General features: G+C 45.4%; 1 protein-coding gene across 1 annotated transcript; it reads left to right on the top strand.

The window, feature by feature from the left end:
- Positions 1-5,684: 5,684 nt before the first annotated feature.
- Positions 5,685-9,031, top strand: ID4 (inhibitor of DNA binding 4, HLH protein). Its single transcript, XM_040645101.1, has 3 exons — positions 5,685-6,499; positions 6,896-6,954; positions 7,531-9,031. The coding sequence occupies exons 1-2, from the start codon at positions 6,059-6,061 to the stop codon at positions 6,938-6,940; spliced, it is 486 nt and encodes a 161-aa protein (XP_040501035.1). The 5' UTR covers positions 5,685-6,058; the 3' UTR covers positions 6,941-6,954; positions 7,531-9,031.
- The last annotated feature ends 1,310 nt before the right edge of the window (positions 9,032-10,341 follow it).

Below are 10,341 nucleotides of genomic sequence, written 5' to 3' on the forward strand. Positions count from 1 at the left end.
GACATGTCTCATGCCTCCTTTGGAGGGATCTCACCAGCATTCAGCTAATGCTATAATCCCTGACTGACAGCACTATGATACAGAGTTTAAGAGAGAGAGAGAGAGAGAGAGAGAGAGACGATAACATACCCATCTACAGAAGTTAAAGGACAAACTGGTGGATTCGTGGAAGAAGTTCTTCTGAGATCCAAATATTAATTTTAAAAATTAATAATTTTTAAAAGTTTTATGAAGATATAATTGCCATTCCATATAAAATGATATACTATATATCTCTATATATAGATATATATGTATTGCATATTGCAATATTGACACATTTTGTGCTGTAACTTGACACATTTTGACATCACCATCACCACAATCCAGACAGTAAATGTACCCATCATCCTGTGTCCCTTCATGGCCCTTGGATATATTATTTTACTTCTCTTGGATAGACGCCTAGCAGTAGAATTATGGTATGTTATGTGCTGTGCATATGTTTATATTTGAAAAAACTGCCAAACTGTTTCCCAAAGCAGTTTTTCTCATTTTACATTCCCACCAGCAGTGTGGAGAGCCCCAGGTGTTATGCACCTCACCAATATTTAGTGTGGTTAGTCTTTTTAATTTTAGTTGTGACAGGTGTGTAGTGATATCTCATAGTAGCTTTGAAGCATACCCCAAATGACGAGTGAGATTGAGCATCTTTTCCTGTGCTCATTTGTCACTTGTATATCTTATTTAGGGGACTGTCTGGTGCAGTCTTTTGTCCACATTTTAATTGGGTTGTTTGTTCTCTTATTATTGAGCTTAAGAGATCTTTATACGTTCTTGGTAGATGCTCTTGATATATTTTGGATACAAGCCCTTTTTTTGAAGACGTTCACAAACTGATTTTAGCATTCATATGGAAATGCAACATATATCCAGAATAGCTGAACAACTTTGAAATGAAGAACAAGAAAGGTGCAGGACAGGTCAATCAACACTACCTGATTTCAAGACTTACTATAAAGCTATCGTAATCAAGAGAATATGGTGTAAAAACAGACAAATAGACCCATGAAACAAAATTCAGAGGGCAGAAATAGAACCATACATATACACACAACCAATTTTTGATAAAGGTGCAAAGCCAGTCCAATGGGAAAAGGATAGTATTTTCAACAGAGGGTGATGGAACTATCAGACGCTCATATGAAAAAATAAAAACGTCAATTCATATCTTGAACCACATACAAAAATAACCACAAAACGGATCATAGACCTAAACCTAAAACCTAAAACCAGCACTAGCTACATAATTTGTGGGTCCAGTGCAAAATGAAAACACGGGCCCCCTTGTTCAAAAATTACTAAGAATTTCAAGATGGTAACATCAGAGCATTAAAGCAAGTGCAAGACCTTTCTAAGCCCGGGACCCTATGTGGCTGTGTAAGTTGTGTGCTTTTGAAACCAACCCTGCCTAAGAATTATAAAACGTCTAGAAGAAAACACAGGAGAAAACCTTCGTTATCTTGGGTTATGCAAAGATTTCTTAGATATGATATCAAAAGCATGCTGTGTTAAAGAACAAATTGATAAAATGAACATCATCAAAATTAAAAACTTGTGCTCTCATAGATGGTTAAGTGAATGAAAAGACAAGCCACAGACTGAGAAATAGTATTTGCCAAAAATAATAATAAAGTTTAACACTCATTAAGTGCCAGATACTGTTCTAAGAATCTTATACAAGTTTAAATATATATATGAACACATTTTAAAGCAGATACAATTTTTATCCTCATTTCATATAAGAAACACACAGGAATTTAAAAATCCAGCTTAATGATATAAAATGACTAAACCAAGGAGCCAAAATTGGAGCCCAGGTGTTCTGACTTTTAAGCCCACATTCTTGGGGCGCCTGGGTGGCTCAGTTGGTTGGACAACTGCCTTCGGCTCCGATCATGATCCCGGAGCCCTAGGATCAGAATTGAGCCCTGGGATCAAGCCCCTGCATTAGGCTCCCTGCTCAGTGGAGAGTCTGCTTCTCCCTCTGCCCCTCACCCTGCTCATGTGCGCTCTCTCTCTCTCTCTCTCTCGTTCTCCCTCTCTCTCTCTCTCTCTCTCGTTCTCCCTCTCTCTCTCAAATAAATAAATAGAATCTTTAAAACAAAAAAAGTCCACATTCTTTACGTCTCCTAAGGTAAAAACAAATGACACCTCTTTCTTCTCCACATCAGCTCCTTCTTATTTCAACAGACTACTCTTCAAAACTCTGGAAGTAGGCATTTTTGCTGGCCACATTTGCTCGGCTATGTTCAATATAGAATGTCCCCTTCTTATACGGCTTTCCCAAGACTGGGCAAATCAAAAGGTTATCAGTGCTTCCGGGACTGGTATCAGCAATCCAAGGGTAGCACAAGTAAGTCTGTAACAGTCAGTGCCAGATAAAGCAGCCTTGAGCATGAACTGCCACATTGCCCAATGTACTTTTTTGGAGCAAGGGACGCTCCTGCCGCAGAGTACATACAGGTTCCTCGTGCCTGGAAAGAATGCATGTGCCCCCTTCCAGTGACCATTTGCATCTAGAGAGGCACCAAGGCATGGGAACGCTCCTGTTTATCTGTGTCTCTGAGCCCACCCACTGCTTCCCTGCAAGCCATGGGGAAAGAAGTATCAAGTCCTAAAAAGGCGTTTGGACTGAATAGCACAATATGCTTGGATACCCTTGCTTCGTGTAAACACAGGGTGATTGTGAATTCTAAGAGCCTGGGTGTTGCAGTTCAGCGAGGCTCCCATTAGCGCCTAGATGCATCCCAAGAAAGGGCTACAGAACCCTTTGTGTGCAGGAAGGGTGTGCACATGACTTTGGTCACCAGGGCTCCCTAGCAATTTTCCTCTGACTATTTCATCCCAGGGTCCCTCTGAGGAACATTTTGGGAGCCTCTTGCACTTTCTTGGGAAAGGGTTTTTGGCTAGCCCATCTTATTTTTACAAGCCCTGGTGAAGCATTTTGATGTAAAAGGAAGAGTCATGGGAAACTAAGTTTCCTTCTCCGGCACGCGGTAGAAATAATGTAGCTTGCAAGGTTTTCCCAAAAGCTAGTAATTGCTGAGTAAACCCTGGTTTGAAGGATCAGTGACGGGAGTCTTTTGTGATTTCAGCTTTGACGTCATGCAAGTGACTGTGTCTAAGAATCAAAAACATGCATTGCTTAGCTCTCAGGTTTCGGAGCCCAAAAAGCACCGGGTTCGATACTTTATTTCCATTGTATAACGTTTTCCTAGCCTTTAATTGATCAATGTCTTTCCAACCTTCAAAATGAGGAATATAATAACTGCTTCTGCCTATTCTCCTGGCAGGATTTGAGGGATCACATTTGTCCTGAGTGTTCTTGATCACGTGTCCACGGTACATTCCTTTGAACTTAGGCTCCACAGTAACCCAGCTATTCTGACTTTGAGCCAGTCACACAGAGCAACTCCAACAAAACCTGAAACTCTGGCATTTGGCACTTGTCACACCCAGGGTACGGCTCTCTGAGATTTAGCAAAGTTCAACAAGATGGATAGGTTTATTTCTTTGTGTCACGTATTTAAAACTTACATTTCAAATTTAATCAACTCAGGATCTGTAAAGTTTTGAAATTAGTGTGCCCCCAGTATATTAGCATAGTTCAATTTTGCCGGAGAAAAATCTTAGGTTTCAAATGTTGGAGCAGCTTTTAAACTCTAACAAAGAAAAAAAAAAATCAATGAAACAGAAACATCTGTACATATCTCCACTTACTATTATCATCTGTGATGATATGATAAGCTCCACGATAGTAGCTTAATGCCCTCGAGTGCTCTTTGGCCCCGTTCTCTCTAAAATGAAAATATCCTCTGTGTTTATCTATTCTAATTTAAAAATATATAAAACTACGCTTGTTTTTAGAAGATAGTCTTCTTTGAGGTTTTACAATTCTCCTGTTCTTGATAGGGGTGTATGCAGACCATCTAAGTATGCACGTTAAGGAAGTGAGAATGTCCCTCGTTTCCAAACAATTAGTAGAGGCAGTAATGTGTTTTAGGAGAGAGGAGGGTTGTGGCATCTTCCTGTGAAACCAGCATTCAATAGTTACTCCTCATTTCATCAGGAAAAAAGAATGTGCTCTGGGGAACTAGTAATGCAATAGTTATAAAATACCCACGTGGCCAAACAAAGTACCTACCTGCCTGATGCGCGTACTTCAGTTCTAGGCGGGGAGGGAGAGCTTCCTTGCAGAGAGTATCAGGAAGAGGTGAGGTCCATCTCTCTCTCTCTTAATGATCTATAAAAATGAAGGCACCAATCTATATCATGCACACAAATGGAAATTCCTGAGTTAACTCATCTCCTAGCTTGTCTAAAGGTGGGAGGTTTGCAGGGTGAAGGCACTCAAAATTCATATCCTCAATGACCAGAGAGTCTTTATGCTCATTTCTCAACCAAAGGGCTCAATTTTTCCTTGAGGAGTACACACAAGGTCCTATCAAAGTTCATTGTGCAATTTCGTTTGAACCCTTGTAGGACAGCTTTTCTTTTAGATACCACAGAAACGTCGTTAATGAACAGACTTTTCTGCAGGGTGTGGCCCAAGCAGGACTCTGGGAACTGGAAGTGTGAATTTTAATGCTTTGCTGCAAAACGAGACTCTGAACATTCTTAGCATTTTATTTAAAGCGGGGTACGCTAACACGTGAGGCGGTGCGTTAATGGCCTACATTAAGTTACAGGTATGAATTTTACATAAAACGGATTAATATTATATGTCATGGTGGAATTTTAAATACTCCGTGCCCATGCATTTTTAATATTTACGTGCCCTCATTTAGTGCTTTGAGGCAACTGCATTTCTTGAGCCCACTTGCGCATCTAGATGGGTAAAAGAAAAACCCTACGACGTTTTTGATTTGTAAGTCCCTTCACCAAATATCTGCGTTCGGCACTCTTTTCCTTTTTTTTTTTTTTTTTTCCTAAGCTTTAACCTTTTTAAAAAAGAAAACGGAACGGCTGCACATTCCATTCCATCATTATGATTTCGGCGATTGTGAAAAGGCGAATAATGAAACGGGGAGGGAAAATACAGAAGAGAACGAACGTGCCTTCCTGAGCAGCGTCCTTCTTAAGGCACTGGAATCCCAGGGCTGGAGTGACCGGTGGCGGAGGGTCCCTGGTCGCCGCGCTGGGATCCTCGAGCAGGGCCCAGCGCTCCCTCAGCAGCCTAAGCGGGGGGGAGAGTGGATTCCAGCCGCACATTCCCGCAGTTCTTCACAGGAACTTCTCCCTCTCTTTTCCCCTCCCTAGGGCACACACCAGCCTGGCCCGACTCCCACTCAGCTCTCTTTTCTCAGAACCCCGACCCACAGCGTTGACGGAATGGAGTGTCCTTCCCATTGGCCCGAGCGTCATTCCCTGAGGTGGCACCGTCCGCCCGATTGGCTGGCCACTCCCGACCCCCCGCCCACCCGTCCGCTCGGGTTGCCCGGCTCCCCGCCCCCCAGCGCCGCCCGGAGCCTCCGCCCTCGCCGCCTCCCTCCGCGCACCCGCCCGCGCGCCCAGCCCGGCTCCGCTCGGCTCTCGCGGCGACCCCGCCAGCGTACTGGCCCCGCCCCCGGGGCGCGCGGCTCTATAAATACAGCTGCGCGGCTGGCGGGGCGAGAGCGTAGGGGAGGCGCGCCTGTGAGTGGGTCTGGCTGTGGGGAAACCTGCCGGTAGGGGAGCGCGGCGGCGGCGGCGGCGGGCTGTAGTCGGAGCTCCGAAGGGAGTGACGAGGGAACGCGGTGGGCTGCTTTCCTTCCGGTGCTCTTGATTTTTCTTGCCTTTTGGTCCCGGCCGAGTGTCGCCCACTGAGCAGAGATCCCCTCGCAAAACCCGGAGCGACCCTGCCGTCAATTCCTGGGCGCGGGATCCCCGGGAGCTTCGCGGTGCCCCGAGCGCGGACCGAGCGCGCCGGGCGCGAAGGCAAGGGGAGCGGAGCCGGCCGCGGGCGGGGGCCCGGAGCTTGCCTTCCTCCCTCGCTCGCCCCAGCGGGTCCGCTCGCGCAGGGCGCAGGGCGCGCGCGATGAAGGCGGTGAGCCCGGTGCGCCCCTCGGGCCGCAAGGCGCCGTCGGGCTGCGGCGGTGGGGAGCTGGCTCTGCGCTGCCTGGCTGAGCACGGCCACAGCCTGGGTGGCTCGGCGGCCGCGGCGGCCGCGGCGGCGGCAGCGCGCTGCAAGGCGGCGGAGGCGGCGGCCGACGAGCCGGCGCTGTGCCTGCAGTGCGATATGAACGACTGCTACAGCCGCCTGCGGAGGCTGGTGCCCACCATCCCGCCCAACAAGAAAGTCAGCAAAGTGGAGATCCTGCAGCACGTTATCGACTACATCCTGGACCTGCAGCTGGCGCTGGAGACGCACCCGGCTCTGCTGAGGCAGCCGCCGCCGCCGGCGCCACCGCACCACCCAGCCGGGACCTGTCCGGCAGCGCCGCCGCGGACCCCGCTCACGGCACTCAACACCGACCCGGTGAGAGGCCAGATGCCGGCCCGGGGCGGACGCCGCGGGGGGCCGGGAGGGCGGTGGCGGGGTGGCCGGACGCGGGCGCTCCCCTTCCAACGGGCAGGGGTGGCGGGGGAGTGACAGCACCCCCTCCTTCTCCGGGCGCCCGGGGCCACCAGCGGCAGGCTCCGCGCGGCGAGCGCAGGTCCCAGTGAACGCGCGGGGCGGGACTGGGGCTCTGCGCATCCTGGGTTGTCTAGTCCAGCCTGCGCCTGGGGTGGGGTTGGGGGAGTCCCCCAGGGCTGCAGACTGGGGTAAGAGTGCCGGCGCGCCTGCCTGGTTTCCGAGAACGAATCCAGGACCGTGCCGAGTGCGACGTTTGTGCCTGCTAACCTTTGCCTTGGTGTTCCGTTGCTGTTCCAGGCCGGCGCGGTGAACAAGCAGGGCGACAGCATTCTGTGCCGCTGAGCCGCTCTGTCCAGGTGAGCGCGCGTTTCCCTTCTCCAGTGGCGGGTCACCAGAGACGCCCGTCCCCAGGGGCTTCCGGTGCCAGGCACCGCAGTGTTCTGTGCCCCTAAGCATTTCTGAGGGCAGATCCCAATGAGATGGACACCCCCTTTCCGTGCCATCCTACTTCGCTTTAGTAACTGGGGGTTCACTCTAAATGGAGACGGGTCAGCAGCTCCTGTCCCCGTCGTCCCCGCCACGCCACCCCCGTGCCTTTCCCATGACCAGCGGGCTCTGCCTTCCTCCCCACCGAGGGAGGGCACCCTCGTGGGCGTATAAACCGCCCGATGTGCAACCCTCCCACCCCCCGCGCCGTCTGACACCCACAAAGTGGGATTCGGGCAGGGCCTGGGAGTGGATCCCCAATCCGGGCTTCCCGGGAGCCAGCAGCTGCCTGCTGGTCGCCTGGCCGGCCGCGGGCTGCGGGTGTTGTCTGACCTGGTGGTTTGTTTTGGGTTGTTGATCAAGCATGTCTTGAGTTTGGTCGGTGGCGCCAGTTAGTCTACAGCGGGAAGGTTCACACACCCCCTCTATTCATTCCTCTTCCACAGGTGTGCGGCCGCCTGAGCCTGAGCCAGGAGCACTAGAAAGGGAGGGGGAAAGAGCAGAAGTTAGAGAAAAAGCCACCCGAGGAAAGGAGGAAAAAAAAAATCAGCAAATTCTAGAAACGTTTCATTCGTCATTCCAAGAGAGAGAGAGAGGGGGGAAAGAAAAATACAACTTTCATCCTTTTTTTTTTTTTGCACGTTCATAAACATTCTGCATATGTATTCTCTTTTGTCTCTTCATTTATAATCGCTGTGAAATGTACATTTCTGTGTTTTTGGAGGTGCAGTTAAACTTTTAAGCTTAAGTGTGACAGGACTGATAAATAGAAGATCCAGAGTAAATCAACTTTAGAAGCCTACTTTGTGACCAAGGAGCTCAATTTTTGTTTTGAAGCTTTACTAATATAAAAGAGCATTGTAGATATTTTTTTTTGACATCTATTGTTTAAAATAGATGATTATAACGGGGCAGGGAACTTTCTTTTCCCTGCAAGAATGTTACATATTGTATAGATAACTGAGTGACATTTCATACCATGTATATATAGAGATGTTCTATAAGTGTGAGAAAGTATATGCTTTAATAGACTACTGTAATTATAAGATATTTTTAATTAAATATTTTTTGTAAATATTATGTGTGTGTTTTTTTTAATCTATGGGAATATTTCTTTTGGAAAATTATTTTTCAGCTCCATTGCAGAGCTCTTGATATCTTGAATGTCTTTTCTGTTTGGCCTAGCTTTTAATTTGTTTTTGTTTTATCCAGTGTCGTGTAGACTCGGAAGTAATAGTTATAGCTCGTGGTCCTGCATGACTGCATGAGATGTTTAATCACAAAATAAACTTGTTCTGAGTCCATTCAAATGTGTTTTCTTTAACCTAGATTGAAATCTTTGTATTTGAAGCATACATGTTGGAAATACACTTTATCAGTTTTTAAGTACAAGGTTCGATAGTGTAATATATAAAGAGTAAGTGTTTGCTTTTTTGTTTTTTAACTGAGGTCAAGATGGATTCTGAATGGTTTTGCATATGGGATGGGGAAATGCTTGGATCCTTAAGGAGTTTATGAAATCTACTGTTTTATCAAAGTGAAAAAAATGCTTATCATTCTTCATTTTACACTAAAGCTTAGTGTCACTACGTTTCATGTCTGTACAGATGATTTAAATCATAGAAATGACAAATGTTCTCTGCTTGCTACCAAAGGACAAACTCTCAGAAATGAACACTTTCTGCTTTCCTTCCTCCAAAGAATATTAATAGGCAACAGTGGGAGAAAAAAAACAAGGCATAATGGCAAATCCTTCAAGCAGGGATAAAAGTCGATCTTCAAACATTAACTTAAGTAGACCAAAAATTCTGATGACCGCATCTAGATTATTTTTTTATAAAAATGATTTTCACTATAGCTATGTTAGTTACTGCTAAACTACTGTCCGATCTCTTGTGATGTGTAACTTTTACATGTGAATATTAAAGTAGATTTATCTGTCTTGTACTGTGATTTCTGGTCTCGTTTCTTCCAAAACCCTTATTTTTTAAGATTTTCTTTTCTCTTTAACGAAGTCACTGTTTTCTAGGTTGATAGGACCATCAGGGCCTGTGAACATTATGCATTTAATGCGATCAGTACTTTGCACACCAGTTAGATGGAATTTTTAGAGTGAGAGAATTAAGTAGGATTTAATTGGGTGCTTTGTAAATAGTTAGTCAACTGTGTGTGTAACGTGGTCTGTTTGATTTTTAAAAGGAAAGGATTTGTTTCAGATTATACAAGAATAAAAGTATTATAGGCCCAAGGGACTTTTTATGAGGTCAAAGTCAAATATTTATATAAATATGAAATCTCGTGGTCCCTAGTAGTCTAAGTGGCAACTATGAACCTAACAAAGTTAATGCTAGTAGGTTCAAATAAATTGAAAGGCTTAGAAATCTGTCCTATCCCCAGCATGTTATCCCCCCAGCTTTGACATTTCACCGGTCTTTGGTATTTTTAGAATTTGATATATTTGATGTTGAGCCTTATAAAGTCAAAGGACTGCTTGTTTAGATGAGGTTTATTTTTATTTTTTATATTATTCATTCTCGTCACCCATCAAGAGAAAAACAGAAAAACATTGCTGGAATTCCAAATCTGAAGAATTCGAACGATAGCGTTCTTTGTTATTAAATAAAGGGGACAATTCCTTCTTTTTCCTTGGCAGTTTAATTTCAGTAGGAAGCAAGTCACATGTTTACTGTTGGTTGGACTTAGGCATCCTCCAGGCCTGACTGCCGAATCCTACCTAAGCTGTTAGGTACAGTTTAAATTTATAGTGGGAGATAACGAACCTTAAAACAAATGGTTAAATATTTTTGTTTCTGAAGATGGAAGTTGCTCCTTGGTTAATTTTAGATTTGGGGCATGAAAAGCCACTGAAAGGGAAAAAAAGTGTTATGGACGTTGCATTTTAGGGACTTGGCATTTTCCCCTTGGACACTTGCATAGTTTGGATATCTCTAAAGACACTGCCATTATTTTTTTCAATTATATAGAGTTGTATAAGATATTACATTCTATTGTATTGGCTGTGACCTAACCAAGCAACCAGACAACAAAACATTTCAAGTCATTTATCTAGTCCTAATTATTCAGATCTTTGGTTTAACAGATGAAATGTCCTGCCTTCTCTCTTAGTTTACCTACTTTTCATTGTATAGGGACAAGCGAAGAGAATGAAGCATTTAAAACCTTCCAAGGAATAAAAAAGTACCCCACACTGGGATATCATTTCTAAATCGGTTATAAAATCCTGAACATCTCAGACA

The sequence above is a fragment of the Ursus maritimus genome, unplaced genomic scaffold (genome assembly GCF_017311325.1).
Source record: "Ursus maritimus isolate PB19 unplaced genomic scaffold, ASM1731132v1 scaffold_30, whole genome shotgun sequence".
In the NCBI taxonomy this organism is placed as follows: Eukaryota; Metazoa; Chordata; class Mammalia; order Carnivora; family Ursidae; genus Ursus; species Ursus maritimus.

Coding starts and splice junctions, on each gene's coding strand:
- ID4 (XM_040645101.1), top strand. CDS start 6,059: ATGAAGGCGGTGAGCCCGGTGCGCCCCTCGGGCCGCAAGGCGCCGTCG. Junction 6,500..6,895: donor CGGCACTCAACACCGACCCG/GTGAGAGGCCAG, acceptor TTGCTGTTCCAG/GCCGGCGCGGTGAACAAGCA.